We start from the raw sequence: 19,739 nt of genomic DNA, 5'->3' as shown, positions 1-19,739 counted from the left end.
GCGTGACTTTTTTTTTTAGAAGAGCGGAGAATCACATGTCCAATAGTGTCCCCTTCCCATATTTATTATTAAAACTACCCTCACTTATGGCGGAGGAATACCGTGTAACAAAACAAGCTTTAAAGGTGACCCCGAAAGATCACAACCAGAAAAAAAGAAAAACCAACTATAACAAGCCTATAGATCAATCAAGGAAAAGAGAACCACCACAAAAAACTAGACCTAACATCTCAAAGATGGAAGTCCCAAAGAATCCAAACGAAACAAGCCTTTAAGAACCCGAGGCAAATCATGATTATTAAAAAAAACCCATTCAGAACCTGAAGCCCCTTCCTTAGCTAATCAATCTGCCACCCTATTACCTTCACAAAAAACATGCTGCAACCGACAATTAATCATACAGGATAAATCAACAATTTCCTCCCAAAAATCCTCAAGGTACCACACACCACATCTCCCTCTGAGCCACCATGAGATAACCACCATAGAATCCATTTCAACTATTACATTTGAAATATTCAACAATTTGCAAACTCTCAGCCCATGAAGGAGTGCCATGAGCTCCGCTTTATTATTAGAACCAAAACCAATATGAGATGCATAAGCCTGGACAAACCCACCTGATTCATCTCGAACGCTAATGCCATAGGAACCAGGATTATCAATACTACTACCATCCGTGTTCAATTTATACCATCCCAGCGGTGGTTTAACCCACCTTACCAATTTACAGCATGGAACTCTCGGAACCACCGGATTTATCCGCAAGGCCTTAAGGATCATGCCATCTCTACGTAATACTCTTTTTTTGCTTAGCCACCTGAGAAAGAGGAGCTAGACATCTCCTCCTCTATAGACGCCAAGTAACAATAATGGGAAGTATTCCAACAATAAAGCCCACCTGTGAAGAGGAGCTAGCACGCCTAAACCAAATCCCAACATGCTGTTTCCAAGATTTACCAAGAGGTATACCAAAAAGATTTCCAAAGAAGGACCACACTCTTTGTGGAAATTCACCCTCAAAAAGCACATGATTAATATCTTCAATATGACCAATATTACAACAGTCACATTTGGATACAATAGGAATACCAATACGGCGTAGCCTATCATCCACACTCAAAGCCATAAACCATGTCCTCCAAAAATGGATAGACATTTTTAATGGAAGACTTATGCCAAACCCACGCATGCCAATCCATAGAATTACCTTTAATACGAATACAATTCCAAGCAGATTTTGTAGAAAAAATACTTGTATCCGTAGGAGTCCAAATTAGAACATCCTTCCTATTATTTGGCCCAGCTAAAGCAGTTATAATTTCATCTACCTTATCTTTCCCTACTAAATTCTCCAACAACTCCACATCCCAACTATCCGACAACCTGCAATCTTTAACTTTCAAAAGGGGTGAACCCACCACAGGCATATCATTAATCAGTGGACCATTATCCCTCCATTTGTCATACCAGAAAAAAATCTCTCCCTCTCTAAGTTTCCATTTGGAATTGTTTAACAACAACGGAATATAATTAGCAACCATTCTCCAAAATCTAGATCCTTTATTAGTATCTATAAGAGACCACGGCCTCATTCCAACATATTTGGCTTTGAAAAAATTAGCCCATAAAGAATTACCTTGAATAAGATTCCAAGCAAAGCGCATATGCAAGGCTTTCTGAATGTCCTGAAGACTTCGTATACTAAGTCCTCCTTCTTCCACAGGATTACAAATCTTATTCCAAGCCAACCATTTCCTTTTATCTCGCCCATCAGCTTCTCCCCAAAAGAATGAGCTCATCAATCTTTGAATCTTGGCAATAGTAACTTGAGGAACCTGTAAAACAACAAATAGATGGATAGTCATACTAGATATAACATGCCTCAAAAGAACAGTTTTTCTCCCGAAGAAAGAAGCCTCATCTTCCAGCCTCTAATCTTTTGCCTCACTTTATTCACCATATCTTCTAAATGAGCCTGTTTCAATTGCCCTCGAATTATCGACACTCCTAAATATTTGAAAGGGAATATCCCTTCCATAAAGCCCATCTGACGTAAAAGCCATTGCTTCCGCCTATTTGGAATTTTATTAGAACAATACAAAGCAGATTTCTGAACATTAATAGTTTGTCCCGACCACTTCTCATATTGAATCAGAATTTGTTGAAGAACCCGCACTGACCTTTGACTTCCATTAGAAAATACCATAACATCATCAGCATACATCAAGAGAGAGATAATAGGCATACCTCTGGCCTGAGAGAATAGCCCAAACTGATTCTCTCGCACACTCCTATGGATCAACCGGGATAGGACCTCTTGTTGAATGATAAACAAATAAGGAGACAGAGGATCACCTTGACGAAGACCTCGACCACCTGGAAAGAAACCCTTAACGGTACCATTCATCATGACCGAATACCAAGGGCTAGAAATACATGAATAAATCAAATCACAGAATTGAGCGGAAAAACCAAACCTTCGTAATACCAATATCAAAAACCCCCAATCCACCCGATCATAAGCTTTCGCCATATCCACTTTAAGCATAATATTACCCCCATGTATCCTTTTATTAATAGAATGCACCAACTCCTGAGTGAGGCTAATGTTCTCAAAAATACTCCTTCCAGGAATAAAGGCTCATTGCTCCAAAAAAATCAAGCGAGGTAATATACCTGTTAATCGAGAGACAATAATCTTGGAGCAAATTTTATAAAAGACAGAACAAAGACTGATAGGGCGAAATTTATCAAAACCTGTGGGCGACTCCATCTTTGGTATAAGAACCAAGTATGAGGCCGTGGAAAATTTTGGAAGATCCTTAGTCATAAAGAATTCCAATACTGCCTTCCAGACATCAATCTTAACCACCTCCCAACTACTTTTATAAAAACCCGATCCAAATCCATCAGGCCCTAGAGTACTATGATTTGGAATGGATGATAAGGCCTCAAACACTTCCTTTAACGTAAGCGGCTGAAGCAAAGAGACATTTTCCTCTTCAAGAATGACCAGATCAATGAGCCCTTCCAGGCTAGGTTGTTCCATGGTTGGCTCTCCTTGAAGTGAATTTTGAAAAAACTCCACTGCCCCTTGATGTATGCTTTCCAGGCTCTCATGAACCACCCCATTCAATCGCATTTCCAGCACTCTTTTCCTTCCCTTATTAGCAAAACAAGCATGAAAAAATTTTGAGTTACAATCACCCTCCAACTTCCATTTTAGCTTCGCCATTTGAGTCAATCTCATCTCTTCCCGACGCCTCCAACTAGCCAGATCCGAGACTGCCTCATGTAGTTCTCTTTCCAAATTTACCTCCCAATTCGTTTGAAGCTGCTATTCAATCACCTCAACCTATTTTTCAAGGGCATCAATACGCCCCATAGTGCGGCCAAATACTCTTTTATTCCATTCATGAAGCATCACCTTTGTATGTTTAATTTCCTACTCAAACTCAGTATCGGAGAACCTTCCACCTGTAAACTCCAAGCAGCTCGAACACAATCTAGGAAACCATGATGATTCACCCACATTTGTTGAAAACGAAATGGAGACGGCCCATATGAAAAAGGATCTTTTTTGAACTCAATGAACATGGGGGCATGATCCGAAGTAGACCTCGACAAATAAGAGCAAATAGCATTAGGGAACAAATTAATGAAAGAACTATCCATTAGAGCATGATCAAGTCGTGCCCATGAACGGGCCAAATCCGACTGCCCATTACACCAAGTAAAAATACTCCCTTTCGTAGCCATATCCATAAGCCCCCTTGATGAATCCAATCATTAAAATCATCCATAGCAACATTCGGGCGAGGTCTTCCTCTTCTCCTTTCCGAATCATTCCGGATAATATTAAAATCCCCCCAACTACAGAAGACTCTGAATTCAAATTATTAATGCTAAGATCGTCCCACAGATATTGCCTATCCACCCAAGAACATCTGGCATAGGAAATAAATTGCATTCCTATCCTGACAACTTGCACCTTATGACTACTACTCCAAAAAATCCATATTTTCCTCCCTTCCATTGCATTTGAAATCAACTTATCAAAATTTAGACATCTTGCCAATTTATGAGCACCCTCTAAATTCTGGAAAGGTTCTAATAGAGCAACAATTTTCGGTTTATATCTTCCCACCAACTTCTTTAATCTACTTCTAGAGGTCCCAACCCCTTTAATATTCCATACCAAGATTGAATCAATCATTTAGCAATATTCAAGTTTTGGGCAATAACCTGAGAAGAACTACGCATTTTAATAAACAACTTTTTCTTATACCTCTTTTTACCTTCATTCACCTCAGATTCTGTAAAATACTCTTTATCCTGTGAAAAAACCTCGGGTTGCTGTTCTGGTTCCGGCTCCGAAGAACAATTCTCTTCCATCAAAATTTCTTCATCAACTTCCTCATCAGATTCCTCTTCCGCCACTGGTTGATTTTGGACTATTATTGGAACATTCACGTCCACACTATTCTGCACTGACTGATTCTGCACTAGTTGATTCACGTCCGCAATCCATAAACCATTCCCAGCACAAACTGGGTCATCAACAATATTCTGCACTAACTGACTATGCACTAGTTGATTCACATCCGCACTCGTAACATTCCCAGCACAAACTGGGTCATCAACAATTATCACCGATTCCTTTGCCGCCTCTGTTTCCGCCAAAGTCACCAAATGCACCACATTTTCTGTCACAGGAGGATGTAATTCATACATCTGCACCGAGAGATCATCCGTCTCAGCTACCAACTGCACCACCTGGTCTACCAACTGCACCGAATTACCTTCCTTATCAGAAACCAACTGCACATGATCTGTTGAATGTACTTTAGTCACCTCCTCCATCCCAGCATCCTCTGTTTCCCTTTCCAGCCCCATACAATTTTCAACAACATCAGTATTGTTCACAGCGACAAGAAGGGGCACTTCCACATTATCAGAAACATTTTGCTCTACCCCTTGATCTTCTAACCGTGCCTTTGTCTCGGATTGGCCTATTTTACCAACTTTTCTTCTCCCATTCTTGCCAGCCTTTCCAGGATTACACGTTCTCGAATTATGACCCTGCATATTACAAGAACAACAATATGTAGGGAGCGTTTCATAGACAATTTCCTGCTTTCAACTTGAGGCCAAACCCGGCGCCCCAATCCAAAAATGAGTTAGAGGTGGTTTTGCAGCATCAACTTCCACACATAATCTTACTCCATCTGTTCTCGTAGCGCAACGAGTTGGATTATCACGGCGAATAAACGTTCCAATAGGCGCCATAAGAATATTCAAGAAAGCTTCTTGATAAAAGTTTGGAGGGAGACCGGGCAAAGAAACCCATACCGGGACCCTTGAAGGCTCTGCATCCTCATTAAACTCCGGTGACCATTTGAAAGCACGGTAAAATATTCCATTAATCTCACAAACCTCCCGAGACAAAGCCTTGGTAAAGTCAGCTTCATTAGCCATACGGACGAAGACGTTACGAGGTCTCCTCATGGAAGATACGACTGGAATGGCCGTAAGTCCCCAACGACTATGAATGAATGCCCGCACAGCATCCAACGAAGGTCGGTTCTTCAAGAACTTAAGCACAACAGAAAAACGGAAAGGCTCCGCTGACCGTGCAATCTCTTCTTTGGAAAACTGGAAATAAACCTCTCTTTCCACCATCTTCGGAGGTCTAGGCGCAAGAACCATCTCAGGGATGGGTTGAGGGATGGCACCCACTAGGTCGGCAAAGGAAGGCCGCCCAGTGCCACCATTTGCGGCTGCCATGCAGCCTCACGTAAAGGCCAATAACCGTGCGGCAAAAATAAACCCTATTCTGTAGAGAGAAAAAGGGTAGAAACGGGAGATCGTTTTTCAAAACTTCAGATCAACTTGGCGTGACTTGTCATTTAACATGACATGTATTGAATGTCTTGAACTGACATGAGAAGAACTTGATTATGGACTGAACTTGAAACTAAATTGAAATTGAACATGACATAACATGAAATTGAACGTGAACTAAGACTGAATTGGACATGACATGAACTTGAATGTAAACGTGAACTTGAACATGAAATAACATGAGTTTGAACGTGGAATACATGAATTTGGAATCTTGTTCAATAATTAAACATGATTAATAACGTGAACATGAACTTGAACTGAAACTGAACATGAACATGAACTGGACTTGAACATGACTTGAACTTGAACATGAAGTAAATGTGAGAATGAATATGAACTTTGACAATGAAAATGATTTCGTAAGTTGTTTAATCAGGAATAGTGAACAATCAGAATGATTCTGCCCAACATATTCCGTCAGAAATACTCAAACAATCAGAATAATTATACCATGAGTATTTTTAATGAGATATCCTAACAATCAAAATGATTACATCAAGAGTACCTATAATAGTTCTGGCAATCAGAATGATTACGCCAGGAGCATTTGAGTTGAGGTATTCTAACAATCAAAATGATTATGCCAGAAGTACCTTGCGTGAATTATCAATGGAGATACTCAGACAATCATAATGATTACATCATGAGTATCCCAGGCATGACTAGCTGAGAAAATATTATTTTTGAGACACACTCTATACTCGAGACATGACATGAAATGAGATAACAGAATATGAGGTAATGTAACATGACAAGTACGTAAGGTGAATGACATTGCATAACATGAAACATGTGAACATTTCGTAACATGACATAACATATAACAAATAACGTTTCATGACATGGCATAACATGTAACAGATAACATTTCATGACATAGCATAACATATAATAGATAACATTTTGTGACATGGTATAACATGTAACAAATAACATTTCGTCATATCACATAACGTGTAACATATAAACATTGCATGACAGAATATAATGTGTAACAGACATACATGTAGTGACATGGCATATGTAATGACATAAGGACATGAATACTTGTTCTCTTACCAACACACATACACAATAATCTGACAGTAAGTTAGAAGCAAATTTATAGTGATCATTACATAACGGATAAAAATGTGCGAAATAGAAGAAATTGTAAGTAGAGATTTCTAAACATTAGAAACTCATCAATAACAATTTAGAAACATAAAAGTACTATCTTAGAGTAAAATTACCATTTTACCCATTCACATGTGGGAAAATGACGATTTTACCTCTAATTTAAGGATTTTACTTTCTAACTCTAAAACTCACCAAAATTTTGTCATAAATCCAAATATATAATTAGAAGAAATTAAAACACATCACAACTAGGTGAATCATGACAAGTTCGAAACATACATAGGCCAAATCTCTTGATTTTTGTTGTAATTCTATCAAACCTCATTTCTCATGCTTAAATAGAAATATTGCAACACGTAATATCATATCCTATTATCAAATAACATATAAGAAAATCCAACAAAACTTACTTCACAAAATCACAAATCTTTTCAATGCAAAACTTCATGTTTTTAACCTTAAGCACAACCCTTAACTCTCAAGATTTCATCTCTTTTTAAAACAACTACAAGAACTCCAAAAGTTCAAAAGCATACTTCGAATATATTAATAACATACTCCTAATAACTATCATGCTTTGGATTATCAAGCCAAAATCACAAAAATCTTGCTTAAAGCACTCTCGACCTTGACACTTTCTCCAAAATCGATTCCTATATGGTTTGGTTTTGATCAAGCCCTTTAATTTGAAACTGAGCATGAAATAAATTACAAATAAACAACATCATATGTTTATAAATCATGTCCTAAAGTAGATACAAGTATCAAACTCAAGATCACATGACTATATTTGCATCTAAACATCATTCTACCCAAAAACCTCAAATACATGACTTAACCGAACTCCTTCATGCATAAACAATCATATCTTTAAAACCAGCACCAAAGATCCTTAAACTAACATACTAACACGTAAATAAAAGTCTTATTAATATCATATAAAAATATTAAAGCCAATGGAGCATGCTTTCTCAACAAACGATTCAAGCTTATTCAAAACAGAATCTGTTATCAACCTTCTAGTTTTCAACGTTTTAGATCTAAGTGAAACTCTCATCAAAAGCTTATAACATGCAACAAATCTTCATCAATCTTATATATTTTCATGTTAACTATACTCCATAAAATAGTAAGACCAAGATCTTGTCAATAACTTAGTCAAAATCATCAAAATATCACACACTATTCAATTTATTCCCAAAATGAACTATTCATGCATAAAATAACCTTTCACCCACCAAATGACCACTAGAATCAACATAAAACATACCAAAAGAAACTATACTTGAATAGGAACAACTTTTGTGAATGATAATTTGTGAGAAAATACTTACAACTGCTTCAAAAAAGTCAAGCAAAGTAAGCCAGAAAATTTACCTGAGAGCTTCTTTGGTTTTCTCTCCAAGAAAAGAGTTGGGAAGTGACCAAATGAAAGGGGAAATGATGTGGACGCCTCTTACAAATCTGGAGGGTGATATGAGGGTGTGAATGACACTTATAGTGATGGGGTGTCAGCCAAAACCGTGGGCAATACCATGTGCTACTGTAAATGGTTTTCAGCCAAGGAAGCTTCCTTGTGAAGGGTGGTGGTGAGGTGGCTTTTGGCCTTCCCATCAACCACTATTTGGGGCTGACTTGGGTAGTGAAAGGACTTCCATGACAGGGGAGAAACGTCCTCCACAAGCCTTGCCTTTGGTGGTTCAATTTTGTGGGCCTTAACCGAATGGGCTTCTATTTAGGGTTTCAACGGGGTTTGGGTGGCTATCAAGTCCAAATCTATTTTTTCTTGACCCAATAAAATTACCAAGGCTTAAAAGAATAAATAAGGATGTAAAAACATGAGTTAATCGCTTGTGGAAGTGATTTAATCAAGTGATTAAATACTAAGCTAAAACCAGGTTCAATTAGGGTTTGGAGACAAACTTTTAAAATTTGGAGAAACCATTTGGTGTAATACCCGAATCCTACTATGTATGTCCTTACGCATTTATTAATTATTTAAGTTCAATACTTTGAGATAAATACTTTTATTATTTTATTATTTTATTTTAAGATGGTTGTTGTAACAGCCCCCTAAAAATTTACTAGTGGAATTTATATTGATTTTAGGAATCTCGTGAAAACTTCATAAGTTTTTACGAATCGACCAATCACACAGGTTTTAGACTGTTAACATAGTCAGTGTTATCACTCACTATGATGCTAGAAATATGAGTTTAATTATTTGAGATAGTTAGAAGTGTCAGAATGTGTTTTGGTCTATGCCATTCAACTCAATTGATTATTTAGGATTTTATGGCGCAATAGCTCATTTTCATAATTTTGGACGAAACACATGTTCGAAATTGTGAAATTATCTTTAGGAGCATTTCGGGGTTGAATTTCGGTAAACGATTTTCACTATAGGTTAATATGAATATTTAGAATCTTTTAGTACTAAGTTTATTATGCATTTTTTTAGAGTGAATAGTAACCTCGATAAGCGCACCCTACAGTATTTTCAAAATCACAATGTGGAATGTCTAAATTAGGTTAGAGAAGTTTTATTTGGACACGTGGCAAGATCTTAGCCACATATAGTGAATAGTATTAAACACTTGGCACTATGAGGAACCATTAGACGGAATTGTGAAGGAAATCAAGGTGTGAGATCATGACACCTAAGCAAAACTTTGTTTCATCTGATCAACCAATTTGTGCCAGACCAAAGAGGGTTTCAATCCTAGTGAAACACTAAATGGTTGGAATCCAATTGAAACCCCAAAAGCTTGGTTGAAACCGAAACCCTAAACGATTTCCCAAACCCTAAAGTTGGCCTCCAAACCTTTTTTAATTCGATTTCTAGCAGTGTGTTTAATCACCTGATTAAATCACTTCCACATGCCATTAATTAATCAAATCCTTGTTATGACATCATTATCTAACCTTTTAAACCTTGAAAAGTTGATTGGGACAAGAAAAATTGGATTTGGGCTTGATAGCATCTTAAACTCAAACCAACACCCTTTAAACCCCAAATTGAATCCTACTTGGTTGAGGCCCACCAAGGCCCATGAATTTGGTCACCTTGGCAAACCTTCTTGAAGAAGTTTCCTCCCCCAAATGGCAAACCATTCACTGCCATTGGCTGCACCCAATAGTGCCTTGATGCGAATGAGAGATCCACCCCATCCACCTCCATATCTCACAGCTGCTGCAGGCAATTCTTGCTCCTCTCTATTCTCCACTTTATGTCACATAGCCACCTCCGATCAAGAGCCATTCAAGGCTATAACTTCCCCCTCCAAGAGTCTCAAGTCTTGCAAGACACATTTCACTCCCTTTTATCATTTCTTCACCCCATTCTTAGAGAGAAACTCAAAAGAGCTCTCTCGGGCAGATTTCTGGGACTTTTTGCGTGGAGATTTTCGACCATTTGTAAGTATTTATGCACGATTACTTCTGCATAGAAGTTGTTCGTATTTGAGTTTAGTTTCCTTGGAGATTTTATTAGTCTCATTCCATACACATTAGTTGGTCAAAAGAATTTTTAACCATGGAAATGTCATTTTGGGTGTGAAACTGGAGAGTATGTTATGTTTTGGAATTTTTAACCAAGCTAATGGACATATCATGGTCCGAAAAGTTTATAGAGTGTTTTTAGCATGTGTTTATGAATGTTCATTGAGGTTTTGTTTCATGAATAAAGCTTTTAATGATAGATTTCCTTAGATTTACAAACTTGAAAATTGGAAGTGGAAAAATAGTTTTTCTTTTGTGAAAGTTTGAATATTTCGTGGTTTAATCTTATTCCAAAAGCTTTGATATTTTTATGTGATGATCCTAAGCCTCTTATATACATGTTAGGATGTTACTTTGAAGATATTTAGTATTATTTTTAAAGATATTATTTTTCTACGCAAGAGGATTTCGGTTAGGCCTAAGATTTAATATTTTTAGATTAGATCCATGTTTTATTGAGTTTTACCCATGTAATTTTAAGTTTGATGGTCGGATCTTCTTTGGGACACATTTTTAAACCATGTGATGTTTTGGTTTGAAAATCACAAGTCTTTAAACCATGGATCAAGAGATTGATCAAAATTATATGAGCGAAAAGTTTCGGTGTTTGGACTAAGTGTAAAACCAAAAACTTCAAGTGTTGTTTTGTGATTTTTGGTAACTTTTGTTTGATGATTTAAAGCATGTTTGATCATTGGATGATGTTATGAATTTGTTAGAAGTAAGATTTAAGTTTTTGGAGTTTTTGGAGATGTTTTTATTAAAGTCAAAACTTGTGATTTTTGGGTCTTCTTACAAAAAGTTTGGTGTTGATGAGTAGCTTTTTCTTAATTGATATTTTAAGTATGTTCATAAACTTAGGATAGGAAGATCTTTGTTACAAAATTTTGGTTTAATCATGGGTTTTGAAGATGGAAGAAATTGCAACCAAAATCAAGAGAAATGGCTTATGAATGATTCGGGTATAGTGAGTTTTTCATAGTTGTGAATGGTTTTAAATTTTTCTGATTTAATATTTGAGTCTAGGATAAAATTTACTTGAGAAATGTAAATTTTGGTGATTTTTAGAGTTAGGATGTGAAATCTTTAAGTTAGGGGTAAAATGGTCATTTTTTCACATGAAGAGGGTAAAATGGTAATTTTACTCTAAGTTGTCTCTTTTCACATTTCTTATTGTTAGTAATTAAATTTCTAACTTTTAGAATACCCTCTTATAGTTCCTCGCGTTACGCGCTTTAGTCCCGTAGAAAGCAACGATCGACGTAAGTTAGCTCTTAACTTACTATCAGTTTATTATGTATGTGTGATGGGTAAGGAAACCACAGTCTATGTTTGTATATTGTTATATATGCCATGCTATGCCATGTCATCACATATTTATCTTTTACACGAATGATTCTGTCATGAAAATTGTATCTGTTACAGAATATATTTTGTCTCATTTTATTATCCATTGCAAGTATGTCACATTACGTATGCCATCTGTTACATGTATGTCATGTCATGTAATATTCACTGTCACATGTTACGCCATGTTACGAAATATTGTTTGCTCTATAGTATGCCATGTTACGAAATATTGTTTGTTATATGTATGTCATGTTATAAAATGTTGTCTATTACATTTAGGTCTCAAAGTATGTCATGTCAGTCGTCTTATGTTCATGTCACGTTGCGCTACATTAGGACTTCTGTCTTTTCGTATTCATGTCATCCCGTCCTGAATACTGTTTGTGTATCTTGAGAACAGTCTTGTTAAGTTATTCATGTCAATCACGACCCTAAGCGCTAGGATGTGGTAATATCCTAGTGGAACTCCTTTATTCACGCTGGAGTGTCTAAATAGGTGTGAAATTCCCTGGGTTGACGAAGTATAGTTAACAGGTTGCAAATGGGGACTAACTAGCTGGTCACCGGAGCGTGCCAAGCACTAACGCCGATGGAGCTACACTTTATTTTACATGTGTCCACAGCAAGTGTGGCACAAATAATTCATGGAGCCACAACAACTGTGGAGCATTCACTACGTGAGACACAACGATTGTGACATGTAGAATATGTGGGGCCACAACAACTATGGAGTAGGTATTGACGCACTCACCGTTGGTATAAATACCTGTATTGTGTTGCGGTAATTAGCAGGGACACACAGCTCAAAGGGACCCGTGTAGCACTCGTATGGTCACTTTTATTAATTAAGTCTATTGAATAAAATTCCAAGTTTATGTATTTCACGTTCAAGTCATATTTCACGTTATGTTATGTTCAAGTTCACGTTCATGTTATGTATGCTCACGTTCATACTATGTTTCAAGTCCATATCATGTTTCAAGTTCACGTTCATGTCAGGTTATGTTCATATTCATGTTATGTCATGTTCACGTTCATGTTATGTTTCAAGTTCACGTTTATGTTATGTTATGCTCAGGTTCATGTTATGTTCAAGTTCATATTCAAATTATATATGTTCACGTTCATGCTATGTTTCAAGTCCATGTTATGTTTCAAGTTCACGTTCATGCTATGTTGCCAGTCCATGTTACGTTTTAAGTTCATGTACATGTCATGTCACGTCAAGCTAAGTTTCAGTTTCAGTTTCAATTCAAGTTGTGTCATTTATGTCATGCTATATGTCAAGTTATGCTATGCTTACTTATGACTTTGATTATGCATTCTTGTTTTTACTGCCGTGCATGTATCATTAACCTGTGTGGAAGTTTCCTGTTAATTTGCTAAGATTTGTAATCAAATCTCATCGTGGTAGTCCCAATTACCATTCCCCCCGAATGTTAAACGATGTGTTAGGATCAGAGCAGAGAATAGACACTGGCAGACTGGTGGACGTTGACTAGACGTCATAGACGCAACACGGAGCTTACAGCCTCCATAGTTAGGTCTTTGGATAGTATTACGATATCGTTAGTCGAGTTACACAAGTTACTCAACGAACTAACCCAATAGTGTATTTTGGCAATGTAATTATGGAGCAAGGTTACCGTTGTTTTGAGATTACAGTCTTCTGAGACCGTGCTATAATCGTGGATGTTTATTTCGTTAAATATGCATGGGCTATGTTTTAACTATTTGGGATATTATAAGTTTGATGCTTAGTATTGCTCAAAAAAAGAAAAATTATCCGCTGCGAATATTGCATAATTCTAGATGCATGTTAGGAACGTTGCATCTTATATGTCATGAACGGGGGCAGGTAACTTTGTGTTGTATGTCCCGACACTTTCGATATTCATCCAATCCCAAGCGGAATCTGAGGGCGTCACAGGGTGGTATTAGAGTAATACGTCTTTGTGATTAAATCCACATGTCCTTAGAAAATGCTCCAAATATTAGGCTTGAAATTTTAGTCTTCATAAGGCTTGAATTTTTTTTTTTTTTTTTTTAAAAGTACGAGAGATCTCATACATGGTTGTAACACGAGTACTCATGTGTTTCAGGAAGTGACACATGACTCACGGTAGGATACCTCAGAATCCAGAGGAAGCCACAAATCAAGAGAATCAGAATCCCCCGATGGATGGAGGATTAGCTGAAGTTGTACGTCTGCTGGTTGACATGCTTAGACAACAGCAAGAGCAGGTACCCAGACCCGAAGTCAGGGGTTGTCTGTGTGAGAAGGTCTTGATCCATCGTTATCCAAACTTTTCTGGTAATGAAGAGCCACTGAAAGTCGAGAAATGAATTATGGATCTCGAAAGGACATACTAGATCTGTGGATGTACTAAGGACCAGAAGGTTCTATATGTTGGATACCTATTCTAAGGAGAAGCTGGAATATGGTGGGATACGCGAAGGCAGCTTCTAGTTAGGGAACTAGGAAGTTTGGCTGCACTGTCTTGGGAGAGATTTAAGGAAGAGTTCGACAACAGATTCTTCCTAGATTCTGTCAAACAGCTGAAGCACAGGAGTTCGCAACTTTAACTCAAGGCAGTTTGACCGTAGAGCAGTACGCTACTAAGTTTATGGCATTAGGAAGGTTTGCACCACACTTGATTTCTACTCAAAGGATGCACACACGAAAGTTTCAGGCTGGACTTCAACCAAGGATCCGTAGCCAAGTAGCTTGCCTAAAAATAGAGAATTACCAAGAGTTGGTAAACGTGGCCATGATAGCAGAGACAGAGTAGAAGGGTTCGACTACCCTGATCATTTCGGAAAGAAAGAGGACTTCATCATATGCTGTTGAAGAAAGTTCGAAAAGAAAAAAGATGTTTACTAGATTAGATAAAGGAAAAGGCATTGAGACTGGGAGCTCAATGCCGATCACATTTAGTGCAGTAAACACCATGGAGGCAAGTGCAGAATCGCGTTGGGAACTTGTTTCAGGTGCGGCCAACTGGGTCATATGATCAAAAACTACCCCAGTGTTGCTTTTAGGAATGAAAGAAATGAGATTTCTCTCAACAGCAGCTACAAACCAAAGTCGAGGCAGCACATGCCCATGAGAGTGTATGTTGTCACTCAGGGAGACGCAGATGCTGACACCCCAGGAACTGAAGAAGCTGGCACCGTCACTGGTATTTTTCTAAGACCTAGGTATTGTTAAGCTTATGTAAGGTTGATTTGATTGCAATTGATTGTCTTGTTGCATTATTGTTATTTTGGGGAATGTCAAGTCATTGAAGTTTGTAACTTGTACGCTATTGATTCAAGTGAGTCCCTGTTTTTAGTGATTGTGGTATCACACGAGAGTTTTGTTGGGAAGCCGAATTGTTACCCAAGTGGTAAGAGTAACAATTCTCAGTAAGAGTATTATTGTTCATATCAGTGTAGATATAGAATACCCTTTAGCAATTGGAGGAAGGATATTGAAGGTTGATAAATTAGTATTCCACATATTTGGAGTTGTTTTGATTTTAAGGATCCAAAGGAATTTGTGTTCGGAAGAGTAAAGTGTTTGTGAGAGGATTTGGTTCTAGTAGGATTCGCTTTTGATGGTAGTTATATCCAGCTGCCATTAAGTATTTTTGGCAAAATATTGTGTCTGTGGAAAACGTAGATCACCATTATATTTGAGACTTTTATATAGGTAGTAAATCTTGGTCTTGAGGATTTACGTAAACAGTAGGAACATATTCTTTTGATTAGAGTCAGAATAAGAGGCAACTTATAATAGATAGAAGAGCTAGGCCAATCATAAGAGAGAAAGTCTTGAGTTGAGGTTGATAGATGATTATTTATAGAGGTACCACCTAGGAGGAGGAACGATTCGTTGTGATTATGAAGGAGTAAGCTAGTCCTAGGCAGATAAAATTCCTTGAGGAAATAGAGAAAGTGAATTCAGTTTTGTATGTATTAAATTCTTCTAAATTGAACTGCGTGAATACTTGAAGTTTTAGATTTAGAGAGTATGCTGGTACGACTTAACCTACTTTGTGGAAGGCTTCCAGTCCAAATTGATAAGATTTGAGAGAGAGAGAGAGTTAAGAATGGTAGATTTATATACGTTGTGGATAATTCTTTGAATAGTAAGGAGAATAGTGATTTCATTTAATCAAGGATTCAGTATCCTAGAAGGTCAGTCTAGAAGTCATTAAGTTTAGACAGTAACCTTTGGGAGTGTTATACCCTTATGTTATAGTGATAATTATTTTGTGTAACCATGTGATGGTTATAGATAAGAATAGTATTGACAACGAGAGGAAGACATTACCTCAGGAAGAACGTTACCTGCCCCTTGAGCGTGATGAGGCATCTAGTGATGGACAGTAGGTTGGTAAGCAACTTATTCTTTTGAGCGTGTTTTATATTTGTACTTGTGTCGATTTCAAGGATGAAATCTTTTTCTTAGGAGGGGAGGGTGTAACAACCCTCTAAAAATTCACTGGTGGAATTTCTATTGATTTTAGGAATCTCGTGAAAATCCTATAAGTTTTTACAAATCGACCAATCGCACAGGTTTTAGTCTGTCAACATAGTCAGTGTTATCACTCACTATGATGCTCTAAATATGAGTTTAATTATTTGAGATAGTTAGAAGTGTTAGAATGTGTTTTGGTCTATGCCATTAGATTCAGTTGATTATTTAGGATTTTATGGCGCAATAGCTCATTTTCATAATTTCGGAAGAAACGCCTGTTCGAAATTGTGAAATTATTTTTAGAGACACTTCGGGGTTGAATTTTGGTAAACGATTTTCACTATAGGTTAATATGAATATTTAGAATTTTTCAGTACAAAGTTTATTATGCATTTTTTTGGAGTGAATAGTAACCTTAATAAGTGCTCCCAATGCAGTGTTTTCAAAATCACAGTCTGGAATGTCCAAATTAGGTTATAGAAGTTTTATTTGGACACTTGGCAAGATCTTAGCCACACATAGTGAATAGTATTAGACAATTGGCACCATGAGGATTTATGAAGGAAATCACGATGTGAGATCGTGCCACCTAAGCAAAACTTTGTTTCATCTGATCAACCAAATTGTGCCGGACTAAAGAGGGTTCCGATCCTAGCGAAATGATAAATGGTTGAAATCCAATTGAAACTCCAAAAACTTGGTTGAAACCGAAACTCTAAACGGTTTCCCAAACCCTAAAGTTGGCCTCCAAACCCTTTTTAATCCGATTTCTATCATTGTGATTAATCACTTGATTAAATCACTTCCACATACTATTAATTAATAAAATTCTTGTTATGATATCATTATCCAACCTTTTAAACCTTGAAAATTTGATTGGGTCAAGAAAAATTGAATTTGGGCTTGAAAACACTCAAACCCTAACCAAACCTCTTTAAACCCCGAATTGAAGCCCACTTAGTTGACGCCCACCAAGGCCCACAAATTTGGCCACCTTGGCAAAGCTTCTTGAAGAAGTTTCCTCTCCCACATGGCAGACCATCCACTGCCATTGGCTGCACCCAATAGTGCCTTGATGTGAAGGAGAGATCCACCCCCATCAACCTCCATATCTCACAACTGCTACAGGCAGTACTTGCTCCTCTCTATTCTCCACTTTATGTCACATAGCCACCTCAATCAAGAGCCATTCAAGCCTATAACTTCCCCCTCCAAGATTTTAAAGTCGTGCATGACACATTTCACTCCCTTTTATCACTTCTTCACCCCATTCTTAGAGAGAAACTCAAAATAGCTCTCTCGGGCATATTTCTGGGTCTTTTTGCATGGAGATTTTTTACCCTTTGTAAGTATTTTCGCATAATGAATCCTCATAAAATTTGTTAGTCTCTGAGTTTAGTTTTCGTAGATATCTTATTAGTCTCATTCCATGCTCATTTGGTCGGTCAAAAATATTTTTAACCATGGAAATGTCATTTTGGGCATGAAACTTAAGAGTATGTTATGTTTTGAAATTTTTGACCAAGCAAATAGACATATCATGGTCCAAAAATTTTAAGGAGTGTTGTTAGCATATGTTTATGAATGTTCATTTAGAAACTTGAAAACTGGAAGTGGAAAAACAATTTTTGTTTTGTGAAAGTTTGAATATTTTGTGGTTTAATCTTATTTCAAAGGCTTTGATATTTTTATGTGATGATCCTAAGCCTCTTATATACATGTTAGGATGTTATTTTAAAAATATTTAGTATTAGTTTTAAAGATATTATTTTTCTATACAAGTGAATTTTAGTTAGGCCTAAGATTTGATGTTTTTGGGTTAGATCCATATTTTATTGAGTTTTAGCCATGTGATTTTAGGTTTAATGGTAGGATTTTCTTTAGGACACATTATTAAACCATGTGATGTTTTAAATTGAAGATCCCATGTCTTTAAGCCATGGATCAAGAGATTGATCAAAGTTAGTTGAGAAAAAGGTTTCTGTGTTTAGATTAAGTGTAAAACCAAAAACTCGAAGTGTTGTTTTGTATGTGATTTTTGGTGACTTTTGTTTGACGATTTAGAGCATGGTTGATCTTTAGATGATGTTATAAATATGTTAGAAGTAAGATTTGAATTTTTGAAATTCTTGTAGATGTTTTTATTAAGGTCAAAACTTATGATTTAAGGGTTTACTTTTTGTTAAAAAGTTTGGATCTTCTTACAAAAAGTTTGGTGTTGATAATTAGCTTTTTCTTAATGGATATTCTAAGTATGTTTTTAAACTTAGGATAGGAATATCTATGTTACAAAATTTTGGTTTAATCATGGGTTTTGAAAATGGAAGAAATTGCAACCAAAATCAAGAGAAATGACCTTTGAATGTTTCGGCTATAGTGAGTTTTCCATAGTTGTAAATGATTTTAAATTTTTCAGGGTTGATATTTGAGTCTAGGGCAAAATTTACATTCCAAATATAAAATTTGGTAATTTTTAGAGTTAAGATGTGAAATGTCCAAGTTAGGGATAAAATGATCATTTTCCCGCATGTAGAGGATAAAATGATAATTTTACTCTAAGTTGTCTCTTTTCACATTTCTAATTGATAGTAATTAAATTTCTAATTTTTAGAATACTCTCTTACAGTTCCTTGTGTTTCGCGCTTTAGTCTCGTAGAACAAGACGATCGAGGTAAGTTAACTCTTAACTTACTATCAGTTTACTGTGTATGTGTGATGGGTAAGGGAACTACAGTTGATGTTCGTATGTTGTTATATATGTCATGTCATGCCATGTCATCACATGTTTGTCTATTACACGATTGATTCTATCACAAAAAACTTATCTGTTACACAATATAATCTGTCTTATTTTATTATTCGTTGCAAGTATGTCACATTACGTATGCCATCTATTACATGTATGTCATGTCACGTAATATTCATCGTCACATGTTATGCCATCTTATGAAATGTTGTCTGCTACATGGTATGCCTTGTTAAGAAATATTGCCTTTTACATGTATGCCATGTTATGAAATGTTGTCTGTTATATTTATGTCTCAAAGTATGTCATGTCAATCGTCGTACGTTCCTGTCACGTTACACTATGTCAGGACTTCTGTCTTTTCGTATTCATGTCATTTCGTCCTGAATACAGTTTGTGTATCTCGAGAACATTTTTGTTAAGTTATTCATGTCAATCATGACCCTAAGCGCTAGGATGGAGTAATATCCTAGTCGAACTCCTTTATTCATGCTGGAGCATCTAAATAGGTGTGAAATTCTCTGGGTTAACGAAGTACAGTCAATAGGTTGCGAATGAGGCCTAACTAGCTGGCACCGGAGCGTGCCAGGCACTAACGCCGATGGAGCCACACTTTATTTTACATGTGTCTACAGCAAGTGCGGCACA

The 19,739-nt window shown here is 36.8% G+C and overlaps 1 protein-coding gene across 1 annotated transcript; it reads right to left on the bottom strand.

Annotated features, from left to right (window-relative positions):
* Positions 1 to 850: 850 nt before the first annotated feature.
* Positions 851 to 3,238, bottom strand: LOC121247322. The gene is made up of 6 exons (XM_041145690.1): positions 2,680 to 3,238; positions 2,481 to 2,541; positions 2,184 to 2,429; positions 1,952 to 2,075; positions 1,640 to 1,838; positions 851 to 1,041 (listed from the first exon to the last, which is right to left on the bottom strand). The coding sequence occupies exons 1-6, from the start codon at positions 3,236 to 3,238 to the stop codon at positions 851 to 853; spliced, it is 1,380 nt and encodes a 459-aa protein (XP_041001624.1).
* Positions 3,239 to 19,739: the final 16,501 nt, after the last annotated feature.

The sequence above is a fragment of the Juglans microcarpa x Juglans regia genome, chromosome 1S (assembly GCF_004785595.1).
Source record: "Juglans microcarpa x Juglans regia isolate MS1-56 chromosome 1S, Jm3101_v1.0, whole genome shotgun sequence".
Classification (NCBI taxonomy): Eukaryota; Viridiplantae; Streptophyta; class Magnoliopsida; order Fagales; family Juglandaceae; genus Juglans; species Juglans microcarpa x Juglans regia.
This window is presented reverse-complemented; position numbering and strand designations above follow the sequence as displayed.